This window comes from Geotrypetes seraphini, chromosome 7 (genome assembly GCF_902459505.1).
Source record: "Geotrypetes seraphini chromosome 7, aGeoSer1.1, whole genome shotgun sequence".
NCBI lineage: Eukaryota > Metazoa > Chordata > Amphibia > Gymnophiona > Dermophiidae > Geotrypetes > Geotrypetes seraphini.
Genome location: NC_047090.1, coordinates 96,427,132 through 96,446,106, shown reverse-complemented (window position 1 = coordinate 96,446,106; position 18,975 = coordinate 96,427,132). Strand labels below are relative to the sequence as shown.

Sequence of the window (18,975 nt, the reverse complement as noted above, 5' to 3'; positions counted from 1 at the left end):
AAGTTTGGACATCAGAGGAAATACCACCAACAACTCAAAAGACTGAAAGTTTTGGAAAGGTTGAGCAGATTGTAAACCGATCAAGGACTTGATGACTGCAGCCTGAAGACAGGCTTAAGAGGGCCTGAAGGCCACAAGTTAAAAGTCGATAAAAAATTAAAAACAAACTGGGTCAACGGGAAGGCACAAAAGTACTAAAAAAAAAAAATGAACATAAGCACAAAGGTCATCTAAAAATAGGTGCATTTAATACGTGAACTGAGAGAAACTGGAGAAACTGCTTCCCAGCTCCGTGGAAAACATAGAACTGATGGTCCCGTAGATCAGACAGCAGGTGGGAAGGCACTCGTGTATGCGAAGTGTGGCAGTCTTCAAGTTTTAAAGTGACACTTCACTCGTAAACTGTCCGTATCAGGATGACATCACCCCTACATGTAAGAATATGCTGCCTGCTTGTCCTGGGATAATAGAATTCATGCCCTGTAAGTTTTCTTTACAGTTTCATCAAAATATAAGCTATTGACTTGTTACTATAATAAGTATTGCTCAGAGTAGGCATAGTGAACAAATTTGGAAAACATTTTAAAAGTTATACTTTAGAAAGCAAGATGCCACTAAAAGTACATAGTCATTTTTTTAAAGCACCTCCAGAATTCAAAGTTGTAGTTGCTTTGCTTTATTAACAAGAAAAAAAAAAGATATCCTATAACATTTAGCAAAATTATACCACTGCTGATATAAGGTGGTATATCAAATTCCATTAAACATTAAACACCAGCAATTAACTAAGAGCTCCTTTTACTAGCGTTTTTAGCGCATGCAGGAAATTACTGCGTGCTACACCACGCGCTACGCTTCTAGAACTAAGCACACATAGGAAATTACCATGTGCTATACCATGTGCTACGCTTCTAGAACTAACGTCAGCTCAATGCTGGCGTTAAGGTCTAGCGCGTGCGGAAATGTAGCGCGTGCTATTCCAAGTGTTAAAGCCCTAGCACACCTTCATAAAAGGAGCCCTACAAGTAGATGCATCAGCCAATCTAGGACTGGCTGACTCACAACTTTGCTGCTGTGTAATTTTTGACAAAAATGATTGTCCGCTGGTTCATAGAGTAGAACAGGCAATGGTCCATTTCAGAATCATTGTCTGTACATGTTATTGCAAACTTGAGCAGAGACAAGTAATTATTCTTGCATGTCCCTGGAATCTTGATTATTATTGTAATTTCATTATACAAGTCCAGACTATTCACACTTGCTAATGAAAGAAAGCTTAAGGGAGAGTTTAATACAATAAGCACGTACAAAATGGAAGAAAATTAAAAAGGCCTGTAAGGGACCTCAATCAGTTTTGCACACACCTCATTTAGCATGTGATATATATAAAACTAGCACTGAATACTTCAATTACATCAACTTATCCGACCCACTGCTTGAAAACCACATTTTCCCCAAATCCCTTAATGTGACTTTTAATGTTTAACAATTTTTATTGATGACGTTACAATTGTACATCAAGGAAAGAAAACATTACAAACATGTCATCTGATTTTATGTGGCTTCCCCTCTCCCCACTGAAATTTACAGGCTTTATTGATGTGAATAATAAAAATATACAACACAACAAAAGATTCAGGAACATTCCTATTTCACCCCCTCCCCCCAAAACCCATCTCATCTCCCCAGCCAAGGCCCACCCGATTAATAATAATAATCATCATAATAAAAAAATAGACACAATATCCAAACCATTCTCCATCCCTGTCCTTTTGTTCTCCTATTTCTAAAATGAAAATCCCCTCCCCCTCCCCACTGATCCCGCCCATTACCATAGCCCATATATGGACCCCTGGGTTACCCTCTGCTATCCCTCCCCCCACACACTCAAAGAACATGTTATGCATCCTAAAGAAGAATTAGTAGTTTTCCAGGCACTTTTAACATGGAACCAAAGACCCCACCACACCAAAGAGTCCAACCAAACGGGTTGGTAATACATACAATCTGCTTGCAAAATGGCTATAGCCTTATACATTCCCCTTTTATTTGCGATTAGAAATTGCTAACTTCAACAGTTGAAAAACTATAACAGGTCTAAAACATAAGATTTATTGCAGCATTGTCTCCCCCACCATAAGGCCGTTAGTGTTCTAATCCAATTGGGGACCCCAGCCCCCGTTAGAAATATTAGAATGTCAAAAAGTCAGGGTACTGCACTCCCCTTAGTGATGCAGAGTGGTTTGAAAATCAACTCTTTAAGATAGTACTCACCTCTCATAGCCACCAGCATCAACAGTCCACTGGCTAGCTCGAGTCCAAGGAGACCATAGGCAATGTTTGCAACAGGTAAAGCCATCCAGCAGAAGCCACAGTGAGGAATTGTTATATTTGTACTCCGTATAATTATCCTCATAATTTTCTTTCATTCCTCCCTACTGTCAGTCAATAATGCGGTCTCAAGATTGAGGTCCCTCACCTCAGAATGAGCCCAACAGTAGATCATCAAGTTAACCATGCTGTGTATGCTTCAACAAAAGAATCCAAGTAGGGAGTAAGAAAAAAAATATAACAAAAACATAACCCGTATCCCCTCAACCCTACATAAGGGGAGGCAAAAAGAATCCCACGCTGTCAAATCCAGTATCACTCTCATTTATTCGGTGCTCACTTTCCGGTCTCAACTGGTCATATAGAAGACGATAGATTGGCAAAAATGTCTGATTTCAAAGAGTTATATCGGGGTACTCCAAATGAGAGCCCTCCCAAACCTTCAGGTAGGCTGCTGAGTCACACCCAGCATTTGTCGTATGAATGTAACCGCCACTTCTGGAGAGTCAAATATTGGATGCTTTCCTTCATAGAAAATCTTTAATTTCGCAGGGTACAATAAAGCAAATTGTACGTACCATATTTTTCGCTCCATAAGACGCACTTTTAAGGGTGTATCTTATGGAGCGAAAACCCCCCACCCCATGACCTTTTTTTCATTCTGGAGCCCTCCCCCGCTGGATACAGCTGCCTGCCTGGTCTTCGCAAGCAGTGACCGCTGCCGCGACTGCTGCTGAGTCTTCTTCTTTTTCCTTGCGGCAGAGTGGCGCACAAGGTTGCCTGCCCGGGCCCGCGCCGCTTCCCGTGGTCGAGGTTGGAGTAGAGCGAGGCTTCGAGGAAGATGGTTTATCCTGCGAAGAACGATGCCTGGAAGAATACCTTGATGAAGGCCTCGAACGATGGTGAGAACTGTGTCTAGAACCAGACCTCGAGGATCGAGGAGATTTCGCCTCAGAGACGGAAACAGCCGATGCCAATGTATGAATAGGACTAGAGGCTGTAGATTGAAGCTCCAGAGGCTTGGAGGAGGAACCTCGATGCACTCGCAAAGACTCTGCTCCTTACTGAGAGTGTGAGGAGTCCTGTTGATGCACTCACAAAGAATCTACTCCTTGCTTTTCGTGCTTGGATGGCAGACCAGACACTCGCAGAGACTCTGCTCCCTGCAAAGAGTGTGACTCCGATTGGGACATAGGAAGCGGCTCGACCTCACGGTAGTCTGTTGAATGCCCAGGCAGGATAATAGGAAGCAGTTTAGGACCCATAATAGTAAGGTACTGAAGAAACTGCTTCTCTAATATGGTCTGGAAAGAAGCCGGCAAGGTGGGATATGCGTCTGAAACCGGACCACCTGCCTTGGCTGGAAGTTCCTTCGAGGCAGTGTGAGTGTGCTTCGACTTAGTAGTCTTAGACACTTTAATCACCACCGGTGGAACTGACTGCTGAGCTATCTGACCTGAGGTAACAGGGGAAGATATAGCAGATAATGTTGAACCAAGAGCCGCTGCAAACGATGAAGCTTTGATAAGGCTTGAGGTAGAAGCAGGAGGCGCAGAAGGAGGCTCGATGGAAGTCGAGGCCAAAGACGCCTTCGAAGTCGAGGGATCAGTCGAAGACTCCATCTTGAAGAGCTTGTCCACCAGAATGCAACAACGCTTAAAAGCACGAGGCTGAAGTGTTTGGCAAGGCAGGCACGACCTGGGATGATGTGTAGGCCCAAGGCACTTGAGGCAGCGTCTATGAGGGTCCGTGACAGAGATCGCGTGCCGACACTTGCTACACTTCTTAAAGCCTGTAGCAGGTCGGGACATAGGCCGAAAAATAGCCGCTGCAAAGTTGAAGCTCGTGGGCTGCGGCTGAGCGGCCCGTCCCGGAGAACGGACGGAAGACGATAATTTTTTTTTTTTAACTAAATAAAATAAAATAAAACAGCGATTCGTGAAGAAAATACACCAACTGCGATTGAGAGAAGGCAAAAATGAATGAAGTTGAACGCAGAGAGTCAAAGATGGACTTCTCGGTTCTGCGGAAAATTAAGAACTGAGGAAACGCGCCCTGCTTGTGAGGCGTCTGCATCGGTGCTCCATCGGATGACTTCACCCATATGTAAGAATACCTGCCTGCTTGTCCTGGGATAAAGTGGTATAACAAGTTCTAATAAAATAAACATAACCAAGATGAAGAACACTCTATATCACAATTGGCAACAAAGTTCTTCTCTAATTATTCCGGGAGCTCTTGTTACCACCAGCTGATAGACTTAGAAATTTTGGGGGTTTCTGATAAAGGGGTGATTCCCGAAACTGAGCTCTGTTGGACCAAGCCAGCCACAAAAAATTAATGTTATTGCATGGCTTAATTAGCCGATATTGACCTACAAATGCCGCTGGTTCATTGAGATAAGTAACCTGGACTTCAACTTGCAAAGATTATTTAAATTAAATGTGGTTCAAGGGATATATCACTAGCACTGTTTATTTATTGATTGATTTAAAAAAAAAAAACCACACATTGGTGGCTGATATACTGTTGCAAAAGTAAAGCAATTGAACTCTCTGTTCTACTAGCTTATGCTTTCACACCGAACAAAAAAAAAAATTATTATATTTATATATAAAAAATTGTTTTGGTGTAGGTTTAATTTACGTTGATTTACACCTTAAAGCACACTAACGGCCTCTTTTACAAAGACGCGCTAAAGGCTGTGCTGCGCTAACAGCGCCGAAGCCCATAGAGATTAAAAGGGCTTCAGGGCTGTTTCGCAGCTTTGTAAAAGAGGCCATAAGTTTAGAACAATTAGAGAAGAACTTTGTTGCCAATTTACAATCCAATAAGTTATAACTAGAGTCGCATAATTTCTCATGCAATCCATCGGCGCCTAGCAGTCGCCTATCTAAGTCAGTCGAAATCAATGATATAACGTTTGAGTATAACCAGTTGTTTATTCTTATTAAGTACTACGATGCAGACACCTTTGGTACCCGAGACAAGTTTGCGCCTTTAGTCATAACGCACCATTTCCCCCACTAATACTAGCAGTGAATCAGACGATGATAATACCTAGCACGCCATTAGTCCTGTATTGACTTGCTTGGTGTGACTAACAGGAAATATTTTGCCTTCAAATGACAATAAAAATATGAATATTGGTTTATTTATATTCTCCTATAAGAGAGTTATGGTCAGAATATACAGTGAGACTGGCCCTGGATAGAGTGTGTACTATATCACATGCAAGATTTGGGATGTCGATGTTTTCTGTTATGAGTGTGAAGTTTTAGAATGCTTTGATTGGACAGTTGCGCTTGTATAAACCACAAAATATTTAAAAGAAATTACTGAAAACATATTTGTATGCCAGCTTTTATGTAGATTACGAGAGGTATTCTATGTATTGTCCCTTGCTTGAACACAATGTTTTGACATATTGTCTTATTTATTGCCTTTGTATGTTGATTGTACACTGCTTTGGTTTAAAGCAGTATATACATTTTTAAATAAATAGTTTAATTATGTATATTTTGCTGTGAGATGCATAGATAGATAGGGCCGGATTCTGTATAGGATGCCCAGTCTCAGCAGCCGCATAAGCGGCTTTTGAGAATCGCACACGGACGTCATATATAGAATTGCGTCTGTCCTGATGGACAGACAACTAACCCTGCCTGACCACCACAATTTTCTAACTGGCGTCCATGTCACAGGCACTGGTTAGAGAATCACATTGGTGCTGAGCTGATCGCAGCAAGGGAATCTCTGTGCAGCGATCATCTCAGTGGCTGCGGCAGGAAACCAACCAGCCGTGAAGTCAGCTAGCAGGAGGGATGCCCAGTTCTACCTGCCAGAATCCCCGAATCCTCTCCAAATGTCCGCGGCAGGAGGAGTGCCCAATTCCTCCTGCCGCCATCACCCGAAGATCACTAGCAGGAGGGATGGCCAGTCCTTCCTGCCAGAACCCCCCCCCCCTGAAGATCAATGGCAGGAGGGATGCCCACTCCCTCCTGCCAGAAAACCCCCCAACCTCCCCCCATCCGAAGATCTCAAGGAGGGTGGCATAAGGGATCTGAGTCTTAGGCTCCTCCCCAGTGCATCCTAGGATGCACCGGGAAAGGGAAGGCCCACCATTGTGTGGAGGCGGGCCTATCGGCCCATAAGAAAAAGGTACGGGGGTGGGGGGAGGAATCTGGGTGGGCTTGGAGTGTCGGGGGGTTGTTTTCAGGGGGAGTTTCGGGAGGAGGCCATGGGCATCCATCCTGCCGGTGATCTTCAGGCAATTGTGGAAGAATTGGGAACTCCTCCTGCAACGAACATTCGGGGGGGTGGGGGGAGAGGGCTTTGTGGGTTCCAGCAGAAGGAAATGGGCATCCCTCCTGCCAGATGACTTCATGGGAGTACGGGTTTCCCTGCTGCGGCCGCCAAACTGATTGTGACAGGGAGATTCCCTTGCCATGATCAGTTCAGCGGCTGCATCACAGTCACCGAGGCGCAAAATCTATATATACCACGTATCAACAAGGGATCTAAGAGGAAAAAGAACATGGAACCGGCATGGCTCACTGTAGCAGTGAGGGAAGTGATCAGAGACAAGAATACTTCATTTAAGGAATGGAAAAGGTCAAAAATGGACAAAAACTGGTGCTATAAGGTGGTAAAAGGGGTCAAAAGAGACTACGAGGAAAAAATAGCCAAGGAGGCAAAAAACTTCAAGCCGTTCTTTTGATATATGAAGGGGAAATGACCCACGAAGGAAGCGATGGGGCCCTTGGATGATCATGGATTAAAGGGAATGCTAAGGGAGGACAAAGCCATCGCCGACAAATTGAACACATTTTTTGCATCTGTGTATACCGAAGAAGATATACACAGCATACCGGAAGCCGACTGGCTATACACGGGAAACAAAAACGAGAAATTGACAGGGTTGATGGTCAGTCTAGAAGAGATATGCAGGCAGATTGATAGGCTTAAAAATGATAAATCCCTGGGAACAGATGGCATCCATCCGAGGGTAATCAAGGAACTGAAAGGGGCTATAGCTGAACTGCTTCAACTAATAGAAAATCTGTCGATCAAATCAGGAAGGATTCCAGAAGACTGGAAGGTGGTGAATGTTATGCCAATCTTCAAGAAAGGTTCGAGGGGTGATCCGGGAAACTACAGACCGGTGAGTCTGACCTCGGTACTGAGAAAGTTAGTAGAGGTGCTAATAAAGGACCACACATTGAGTACCTTGACGGACCGGCCAGCCTGGCTTCAGCAAAGGAAGATCTTGTTTGACGAACTTGCTGCACTTCTTCGAGGGAGTAAACAGGCGGATAAACAAGGTTCCGCATGAACGACTACGTCAAAAAATTGCGAGCCATTGAATTGAGGGTGAAATACTCACGTGCATTAAAAACTGGCTGGCAGATAGGAAACAGAGAGTGGGGGTAAATGGACAATACTCGGACTGGAAAAGCATCACCAGTTGAGTGCTGCAGGGTTCAGTGCTTGGACCCATGCTCTTCAACATGTTTATAAATGATCTGGAAATTGGTACGACGAGTGAGGTGATTCAATTTGAAGACAATACGAAGTTATTCAGAGTAGTGAAGATGCAGGAGGATTGTGAAGATCTGCAACGTGACATAAATACGCTCGAGAAATGGGCCGCAACATGGCAAATGAGGTTCAACGTGGATAAGTGTAAAGTGATGCATGTCGGTAACAAAAATCTTATACACGAATACAGGATGTCCGGGGTGGTACTTGGAGAGACACAGCCCTCAGGAAAGAGACTTGGGAGTATTGGTCGACAAATCGATGAAGCCGTCTGCACAATGTGCGGCAACGATGACGAAAAGGGTGAACAGAATGCTAGGAATGATTAAGAAGGCGATCACAAACAGATCGGAGAAGGTTATCATGCCGCTGTACCAGGCCATGGTACGCCCTCACCTGGAATACTGCGTCCAGCACTGGTCATCGTACATGAAGAATGACATGGTACTACTCGAAAGGGAGCGACTAAAATGGTAAAGGGGTGGAGGAGTTGGCGTACTGCAAGAGATTAGAGAAACTGGGTCTCTTCTCCCTTAAAAAGAGGAGACAAGAGTGGACATGATAGAAACATTCAAGATACTGAAGGGAATAGACTTAGTAGATAAAGACAGGTTGTTCATCCTCTCCAAGGTAGGGAGAGCGAGAGGGCACTCTAATGTTAAAAGGGGATAGATTCCGTACAAACGTAAGGAAGTTCTTCCTCACCCAGAGTGGTGGAAAACTGGAACGTTCTTCCGGAGGCTGTTAAAGGGGAAAACACCCTCCTGGAACGTACGCAGGTAGGGCTGGTCTCAGTTAGGGCACTGGTCTTTGACTTAGGGGCTACCGCGGGAACGGACTGCTGGGCACGATGGACCACTGGTCTGACCCAGCAGCGGCAATTCTTATGTTCTTATGTGTTTGTTTGAAATTTAGGCCAGCATTTTGTTGGCCTACATTTCAGGCGCCTATCGTGGCCCTAGGAAGATGCCTTGGGCCGCCTAAGGCCACTTCCGGGCAAAACCACGCGCACACCTAACTATGGGCGAGCTTGGGTGGCCCTACGTGTCTCTCAAAAATGAATACAATGTAGGCTACCTGCCTCAGTGTTTTTTTTTTTAATGTGTGTCCCAATTGGCTGGTTAGACAGCGATAGGATGCCTACTGCCGCCTACAATCGGGACACCATTTTTAGATTTTGCCTTAAAGTGTACAATTGAAGAAATGTGAACTGAACAAGAAATATTGGTCCAGCATTACCCCAAGATACATCATAGAATCCACCAAAGTTATAGGTCAGCTGTGTAGGGTGGAAACAGTAGAGGGGTAGAAGAGATGACCTGTGATCCAAAGTGCCACCATTTTGTCAAGATTGAGAATAAATTTGCTAAATGAAAGTCAAACTTCTCAGTTATGCTTCTCAGACTTGCTATATCTACAGTAAATCCTGTTGTGAACCTTAAACCAAAATCCCATTTTTTAAAGGTCTTAGCTATAAATGGCAAGGCCTTTTGCTTGAAGGATGCTTATATACTTATATGATGACTGTCCAAAATAACTTGCTTTATAACTTTTAGAAATCCTAAGCTCTTTACAATATTATAAAGACAAAACCTAGTTGCCTTGTAACCAGTAGTCCTAATGTCCCACTAGGGGGAAACTGATCCCTGCTAGATTTTTTGGGGGGTGGGTGGGTGGGGGAAGGGGTTTGGTGGAGAGAGGAGGATTCTGCAGACATGGCTTTAAACTCTCTCTTACGCTCTTTAACCAGCATCATCTAATACTCATGTGATGTCAGTTCAACTGAGTCAACTAATTCTGGTTTGCTTCTTTGAAATTAATTTCTAGTCAGAAGTCTGCCTGACTTGGTTGAACACTAGAATCATTAGGGAATGCTACTACCCTTTCATGAATGAAATAAATCTCCTTTGCCTACAAGGTTTGCTAACAATGTAGAACATATAGAATAAAGAATATGAAGCAGTTCAACTGGCTTACCATTTTCTGACAACTCACTCTTACTATGGCAGAAAAGAAATGCATACCAAATCAAAATAATAATATTGATAAGAAATTATTTTAAATGAGGCACACGAAGTTTAAATGTGCATTATAAGAATAGCATATGCTCAAACACTGTCATGTAATTTAAACAAGAGCTTAAGCAAGTTATCAATCTTACAACTGCTCAGAAGTGTAAAGCCCTCCCAGGGATAACCCTATAGGAGGACCACCGCATAATCACTGCATTTGTACTGTGATTGACTGAAACAAGTAGAGAACAAAGTTTAAGTGCCCAATTAAACAAAACTAAAGATATATAAAATATACAAGATACATATTTATAGACAACCAAAAATATTTTACCTGTGAAGAGAATGTACAGACCAGGAAGTCTGCCTGAGACAAAAAATGAATATCCAGAATAACACCCCGCAGTGAGTTCTCAGTGTATCGGTTATGAAGCCCTGCTGACCACGATATGGAGTTATCACTAATAAATTCATAATTTAGATATCTAAAAGAAAAAGAAAAGCATGTAAATTACAAAGTATGGTGTTTTAACAGACTACATCTTCTCTTTTGTACGCTTTTCAGATTTTAGTTGCCTTGGTATTTTGATTTGTGAAATGAATTTTAACAGTACAAAACAGAAAAATCTGCAATGTCCTTGTGTTCACAGAACATTAAATGTTAAAAAGTAAGCTAGCTTAGCAATCTGCAGTTTGTTCTCTGAAAAGTTAGAATTATTTTAAAAATAAATCAACAAAAATTGAGGAGGAAGCATACCTGATCAGGAAAGTGCTTACAGATAATATTTTTAGAATTAAAAAGTATATCAGTCAGGTAAATTCTGTTTTAGAATTAGTTAAGATTGTGGTATTTTATGGTCACTAGAATGACAGTACTGAAAGTTTACTAGAAAATTGCTAGCAATTAAGCTCCCCCCCCCCACCAAATATTCAGGATGCAGCAGTCAGCAAATTTAATGGAACTGACTACTGTAGGCTGAATCTGACCCAAATATTCCAATGCCGGGCCTAATCTCAGTGGGGAAAAAAGAAGTGGTCGCCGCAGGTACAGGGACAAGACCATTCACCACCCCGTGGAGCCTTGTCTCCGTAGTTAGGGGAGGGAACGTGTGCATTCACAAATCACGCAGTCCTGCAGCCCCCTCCCTCTTCCTAACGATTGCCACCGTCTGTCTGTCATCTCCCTCCCTCCCTTCCCCTTACCTTCGTGGTGATTTTTAATTTTCTTTCTACAAGCAGCTGGAACTTTGAAGTTCTCCTCTGATGCAACTTCCTGTTTCCGGTTGCGTCAGAGGAAAACTTTCCAGCAGCCACACGCGACTTCAAGACTCTGGCTGCTTGTAGAAAGAAAATTAAAAATAGCCATGAAGCGTAAGGGCGAAGGGAGGGAGGGGACTGCTGTACTGTGCGCAGGGTGCCGAAGGAGGATGGAGAGGAACAGACGCTGAAGGGAAATGGGGAAGAGAGAGTGGGGAGAAGATGCTGAAGGGAAATGGGGAAGAGAGAGAGAGTGGGGAGAAGATGCTGAAGGGAAATGAGGAAGAGGGAGAATGGGGAGAAGACGCTGGAAGGGAAATGGGGAAGAGAGAGTGGGGAGAAGACGCTGGAAGGGAAAAAGACAGAGAAGCCAGACCATGGGGGGAGCGGAGGAAAGAAGATGGGTGCCAGACCAATGGGGGGGGTGGAGGGAGAAATGGAAGGGAGAGGCACAGTAACAGAGCATATGGAAGAGGCAGAGAGAAGGCAGACAGTGGATGGAAGGAACTGAATGAGAAGATAAAGAAAGCAGAAACCAGACAACAAAGTAGAAAAAAAAATTTCTATTTATTACGTTCTGAAAATTTAGCTTTACTGAAGACGAATGTAAACCCAAGGCTTGTTGAGACTGGCAAAATGACTTTTTGCTGTGCAGGAGTCAAACAATAGAACTCCCTTCTGGGCCAAATACGAAACTGCCGTGTAAAAGACATGTTCAGGAAATTAATCAAGACACAGCTATTTGTAGATGCTTTCTTCTAGTTAATAATTGCCTTTCTGGCAAAGTTGATGAACTGTTCATAATCATTGTTATTATGGTTTTAGTTCTTAATAATGTTTTAACATGATTTTTTTTAGGATTATTTGTATGTCATGATGATTTTGTTCTTAAACTATGTATGTAACACTGTGAACCATTTAGTTAGAACCGTTTAGGTAAAAAAAAATTTAAAATAAATAAAAATAGTACATTAGTTATGTTGATAAACATTTATAAACAAAGCCCTGCCAGCTGAACATCTCTTTCTCTAGTTCAGAAGCCAGAGCTTTGATTTATAAAATGACAATTGTACAGAATATTGTTTCTTTTTATACTTTAATAACATAAGTTCAGTATAAAACTATTCGAGGCTTGTGTGGATGGGATCAGATGGTTTGCAGGGACAGGACGGGGCGGGGACCGAGTTCACGGGGATAGGACAGGGACTGAGCTCGCAGGGACAGGTCAGAGAAGGGGACAAATTTTTTCCCTGTGTCATTCCCTAGTCCAATGGTGATAGAAAAATCTCAAAAGTGACACTGAAGATGATCCCCAAAGGTTTGCGGAGTGGTAAACAGGGAAAATCGAGGTTATGTTCGCCAGAAGCACCTCAAAAAGAGTAAGTTGATGATTGAGGTCGCTAAGATTTTTGAGGTCGTTGAGACTCCTGTCTCTTTTGAGGAGGAACCTTAGAAGAAGTTGTTGCTGAAGAACATCTTTTGGGTGGATGAGATGGGCTAGTTAAGTCCTAGAAGGCTGAGACTTGGAAAGCTTGGGAGTAAGGCTCTGCTCACGAGTAGTTAGTTGAGTAGCTTGCTCTACTTTTTCTTCAAAATGTTTCTCACCCAAGCATGGAATGTTTGTTAGGTGATATTGGACGTTGACATCAAGATTATGAGCTTGAAGTCAGGCTAATCGTTTCATGGCAATGGATATAGCTGATGCCCTGGATGTTACATCAAATGCATCAAAAATAGAACGGGCCATGAATTTTCTGGTTTGGAGAAGATTATGAATTGTGTTCTGAAACTCTGGAAGATGATCCGAAGGGATATACAGCTCAAAAACAGTAAGGTGTTCCACCAGTTATTTAAATTAAAACGACATGAAAAGAGTGTAACTAAGATCTTTGCAGTTACAGCGCCCAGAATATGGAATTCCTTACCATCATTTATTAAGGAAGAAAAATCACTAAGTAAATTTAAAGGACTGTTAAAATGCTGGTTGTACAAGGATGCTTTTGAGACCTAGTTACTGGAGTCTCTATTGATCCCATTCATTACTTAAACTCATTAGTCCTCTGTCTTAGGCTCTGAGAAACTGAATTAAAAAAAAATGTTCTTAATTTTCTATTATACATTTATCAGTACTTTTAAAGTTTCTTACCCTCCATTTGTATTTTCCTTGCATGTATCCTTTACTATACTTATTGTAGTTCTTCCTACTTCCCTTATGTCAGTGGTTCTTAACCTTGTTGGAGGTACTGAACCCCACCAGTTTCATATGCATGTTCACCGAACCCTTCTTTATTTGAAAAATAAAATATGATTTTTACAAATTCAAAACATAGGTATACAGTGAGGGAAAAAATAATATCAATTTTGAAAACAAAAAAGTTCTCCTATATTTCGAATAATAATAACATAATAATGAAATTTACTGCAAATCAGTGTGACTTCTGCTGTTGCCTCTCAGAGACCAGTTCAGAAATGCGCGGCTTTACCTTGGCAAGTGCCACTCTCATGTCATTTTCGCAACAAAGTCTGTTCCTTTTCTTCATTTTTATGTCCAGCATCCTCGAAAAGGATTGCTCGCAAAGATATGTTGTAACAAACGGTATGAAAATTTCCAGAGCTTTCTTAGCAATATCAGGGTACGTTACCAATTGTTGACACCAAAACGTTGAGAGCGTTGTTGTTCTGAAGAGTTGCTGTTGAACCTGGCTCTGATGAATTTCAATGATTTCATCGAGGTATTCATCATTGACATCTGTTGTCTCAACACTAAACGTGAACGGCTGTCTCACCCATGCTGGATATGACTCTCTTGTAGGGAAGTATCCGTCAAGAGACTTTGCAAGCTCATCTAAGTGTGTGGCAATAGTTTGCTTCAGTTCCGCGGGTACAGAAATGTCTCCGATTCCAGATACATCTTCGATCTTACTTGCACAGTTGTCTAACAGGGGAAAGTTTGCGAAGTTATCGTTTTCTGTTCGTCATTTCCATAATGGTAGCTTTTTTTGAAAAGCTTTCAGGTTTTCTTCCGCTTCGATGATGTTGACTCCACCACCCTGCATCTGCTTATTGAGATGATTGAGAGCTGCAAAGATATCAGCCATGTACGCTAAAATGAGAATGAACTCAGAATTTTTGAAGCAATCTGCATGACAATGTTGCTGCTCTTGCAAAAACAGAGCTAATTCCACACGCATGGCAAAAACACGATTCAGCACCTGTCCCCGGGATAACCACCGAACATTAGAATAGTACAGAAGTACCTCGAATTCAGATCCCATTTCTTTACACAGCTCCTTGAAGATGCGGTGCTTCAGAGCATTATTTCGCACATAGTTCACGCATTCCACAACAATTTTTAAAACTTCTGCCAGTTTTGGAGGCAAGGTTTTTGTTGCCAACGCATGCCTGTGCAGAATGCAATGTGTAACAATGATGTGTGGTGCATCGGCATTCACTAGCGCACCAAAACCGGACTTTCTTCCAAGCATGGTTGGAGCTCCGTCCGAACAAACTGCAGAAACCATATCCCACGAAAGATTGTTGTCTTTGAAGAAGTCATCCACAAGTTTCTTCACATCAGTTGCCTTAGTTGTTGTTGAAAGAGGCTTACAAAATAAAAAATCTTCCTTTATCATGTTGTCTTTCACATAGCGCACGAATACTGCAAGCTGGCTTAGATTGGAAACGTCTGTGGTCTCGTCGAGTTGAAGGCTGAATTTTGCCGGGCTTGAAATCAGATCTGCAACTACTTGAGCCAAGATGTATTTGCTCATGTCCTCTATTCTGTTGCTGATGATGTCATTTGAAAGAGGAATTTCAGATAACTGAACTTCAGCCGCTTTTCCCAGCATGATATTCGCCATCTTCAACACAGCTGGTTTTATGAGTGTTTCACCAATGGTGTGTGGTTTGCCCTGCTTTGCGATCAGGTAAGCAACTTCGTACGATGCTGTGAGGATCGGTTTGTTGATGGGTACAAAGCTGAGAACAGGCAGAGTAGCCTTTTCATCGAATCTTGCTCTCTTCACCTTGAATTCAGCGAGCGTTGTGTTCTTGTATTTTCCATCTCCATGCAGTTTAAGGAAGTGTTCCCTTAGTTTTGCCGGAGCTAGACTAGAATTACTCAACTTGGCATTGCAAAATTGGAGTCGGATGACAGCGGCAGCCTTGGGAGACCCTTGATAAAGCACTCTTTTGTGCGAAACATGTCGGGTCGGACTCCCAGGTTTGGCTGAGATAAGTATTTACTATACTTTTACAATCTTATAATATTATTGAAGATACGAAGATACTTACTTAAACTATTTATTTTAAAAAACACTTTATTAGAAATAACAAAAAACACAACAAATTGACAGCCAATGATGAGGCACCACGGTATGCTTCCCGCAGTAGAAATCATTACAGCGGAGGAGTGGTGGGGCTGAGGCGTCTTTTTGAATCACGTGATGCATTGACATTATTCATATCCAGACCTTATTATATATTATATACATGTTAGGAGAATAACTGGCTGGATAAAGTGGTTACTTATAAACATTTCGCCAATTTTCAGTGGGCCTTATGTATTGGTACGTCAGGTCCGTTTGTGTTTGTTTTAGTTAATAAAGACCCTGTTTTAAATTGTAAATCTCTTTGAATTAATGATATTGCGATACATCAAAATTTTAATAAAACTTGAAACTTGATCTCTCCTTGTGAGATTGAAATAGATGATGTCCAAAGTGTGACCTTTTCTACCCAGTGGTGCACTGGCATAGATACGTGAACTGGAAGACTTCTTAAGAACCGACTCCACCAGCAGAGACTTGTGTTATGGCTGTGGCCTATCAAACCCTGGGCATGACTGTACTCTGAATAAAGAGTTAATCCGTCTGGGGATAGTATGAGAGGAGTCTCCCAGTTTTTGAACATGGTGTCCTTGAATAAATGAAAAGGAAAGTTAAGTAAGTCTTTGGGCACATCATCAAAGTCCAAATCCTCCAGGAGTTCCACCCTTGGCTCAGAGTCTGTCTCCAGTTTGACTGGCAAGGCTGTTCCCATTTGTCTTATGAATTTAATGAATGACAAACCTTCAGACGGTGACCGACGCCTATGAAGCAGACAAAACAGATTCAAGGTCAGTGTCATCATGGATGAAGAGATTCAAGTTAAATTCCCAAACTCCAGGTGATTCTCTGACATTGAGGAGTATGTTGTGGATGGGATCACTGAGGAGAACTAATCTGAGGAAGAAGAGGAGGCAAATCAATGCTGAGAATGAGTTGATTTTGACTCATGGCATAGAGAATGAGATCCAGTACCGTGAGACCTCAATGCTCACTTAGAGGTGCTTTTAGCATGAAGACAGTGAGATCCAGCACCATGTGGCCTCAATGCGCCATGCTCAGGCTGGGCCAGTACAGAGGAAGACTGTGTAAGCATCGGTATCACTTGTGTTTGCATTATAGCGGCATGCTCTCAAAGCAACAGATCCTTAATGTGATCCTGGATGGACTGCACCAGTGCGAGCAGTCGCGAAGCTTCATTGAAGCTTAAAGAGACAGTACACTTTTCACTGTCTGTACCGGGCTCCATGGATGATGTCACCTACATGTGAGAATATGCTGCCTGCTTGTCCTAAGATAAAAATATTTCTCAGTTACATGAAAGTAAGATAAAAATGAGAATGTTAAACAGAATTACAGAAGAATGACTTTAAATATCTATGCTGTAAGTTAATACACGAGAATAGTTTGACTTACTTGGACTTTGCTTCTTGTAGTAATGAAGGGTCATCTGTTGCCAAATAAACTCGTTTCTTGTCTATGTGCATTCTGCGTGCCAAGAGCTCATAATGTTCTTCAACATGTACCATGTATTCTTCAATGGGATGGAATGCTGCCTCCGTGCCCACTTTGTCTGTTCTCCTCACATGCACACTGAAGAGAGTGACAAAAACTAAGAAAGACATTTTCTGATGTTCTACATCAGGGTCAAAAACCTAACCTACAGTCCAGTATAAATTATCTTATGCAGCCTGTGAACATCTGCTAGAAAGAAGCCTCAGTCTCCATAGCCAGCTTCTTCCATAGTGAGCATGTCAGTGTGAGCCTAAATGTACTGCAAATGCCAACATTTTATAAAAATGGACATTTAAGCTCACTGATGACATTGGCATGGCAACAGAACAGGTAGAGGCACAGAGCCAGTATGAGTTTGGGGGCAGCATAAGATAATTTTTTTTTCTGATAAATGCTTCATCCTCTTTGAAATCCAACTTGCTTATTTCACCTTTTCCCTAACACACCATAGTTAGTTCATCTGCCTCTCAAGTTTACAAGTTTATTTAAAATTTGATAAATCGCCTAAACGAAGTTTCCAGGCGGTTTACAGTTAAAATAGCAGAATGCTTCACAATAACCAACACATTTAAGAACAAAATTGACATATTGACTTACTAGAACAAGAGAATAGGAAGGGAGAACTACAAAATTGGATAGAAAAGAAACAAATAGGGCAAAAACAGGCTCAGCTCACTACTATACAACATCCCATCTTTATCAGTCCTACTCTTTCTTCCTTTCCCCTACTGTCATGCACTAATCCTGATAACAATTTGCCTTTATAATTATTTCCTTTGCATCTTTCAAAGAAAATGTGTTTTTTTCTGCTAACACAATATGAGGGTAATTTTATAACAATAAAGAATTTATTCTACAGTATGTGGATTCAGTGGAGGATCTCTTCAGATTAGACCAGCTCCCCAATGAAGGATTGGGTCTGATGTGGCCCCATGGCCATAATGTTTACCCACCTCTGTTCTAGAAAACATTTATGGGATTATACACTATATAAGGCTGTGCATGAAAAACCAGTGTGCTATGCACATATGGTTTAGTCTGAATGCCAATCTGCTCTCTTGATAAATCAGCATACATACATGCATTTACTCAAGGTAACGAAAGATTAGGTTCTTACCTTTGCTAATATTCTTTCTTGTAAATCCATACTTTATTCCGGGATCAGTGAGTTATTTCCCTCTACCTGCCAGGACTTTGTAGGAAACCTCAGAATTTCTGAGATTAAACCCCTCCCCCTCATCACTGTGCAAGTAACCCAGCTCCTCAGTCAGTATAAAAACAGCCAGGAACATATGTAGAGGACAACAACAAGAGAAGGGAACGGGAAGAACTCCCCGACAAGTAAAACAATTCTGTTCATATCAACAAATGCAAAACGAGAGAACAAGTTAGGAAACAAAACAGTGCTATAGGGAGATACAGCCTACACTGTCAGAAAGGGGCGCCTGAATCAGGCCCCCCCCCCAACTAAGTGCTAAACCCATTCTAATGGCCATTATAAAAGCTGGTCAGAAATGTACATGGAAAGGCAAATAATCAGCAAATCAGCAAAGCATAGGCTGGGTTCCTGGAATAAAGTGTGGATTTACAAGAAAGATTAGCAACAGTAAAAAAACCTAATCTTTTGTTCTTGTACAATCCCACTTTAATCCAGGACCAGTGGGACATAACAGAGCAGTCCCGAAAATACAGGGTGGGACACATGAGCCTGCTGTCAAAACTGAAGCAGCAAAAGCAGCATCCTGATTAAAATTCCAGGTCGGACAGGGAAGGTGCAATGAAGCCTAAAGCCATAGAGCGCCCCACAGAAAATGAGCTACATCCAGATGAACTGCCAATGAACCCCTAAAAGAAGGAGGGCCCGAACATGAATGATTGGCTATCTGTACATGGAGTGAAGCTACTACTAGGCCCTTCTTCAGAACATCCTGCAGAACCTCCAGGACCCAAGGAATTGAAGGGAGAGACGAGTCCACCTGTCTCAGGGTGCACCA

At 42.2% G+C, this 18,975-nt stretch overlaps 1 protein-coding gene across 8 annotated transcripts in view; it reads right to left on the bottom strand.

Moving 5' to 3' along the window:
* Window positions 1-18,975, bottom strand: part of FUT8 (fucosyltransferase 8) — a 238,346-nt gene that overhangs the window by 13,159 nt on the left and 206,212 nt on the right. For all 8 annotated transcript variants that reach the window (XM_033952251.1, XM_033952253.1, XM_033952256.1 and 5 more), the window contains 2 exons: window positions 16,883-17,059; window positions 10,219-10,369 (listed from right to left, as the gene is read on the bottom strand). In XM_033952251.1, the coding sequence (XP_033808142.1) occupies window positions 10,219-10,369; window positions 16,883-17,059 (328 nt within the window). The remainder of the gene's footprint in view (window positions 1-10,218; window positions 10,370-16,882; window positions 17,060-18,975) is intronic.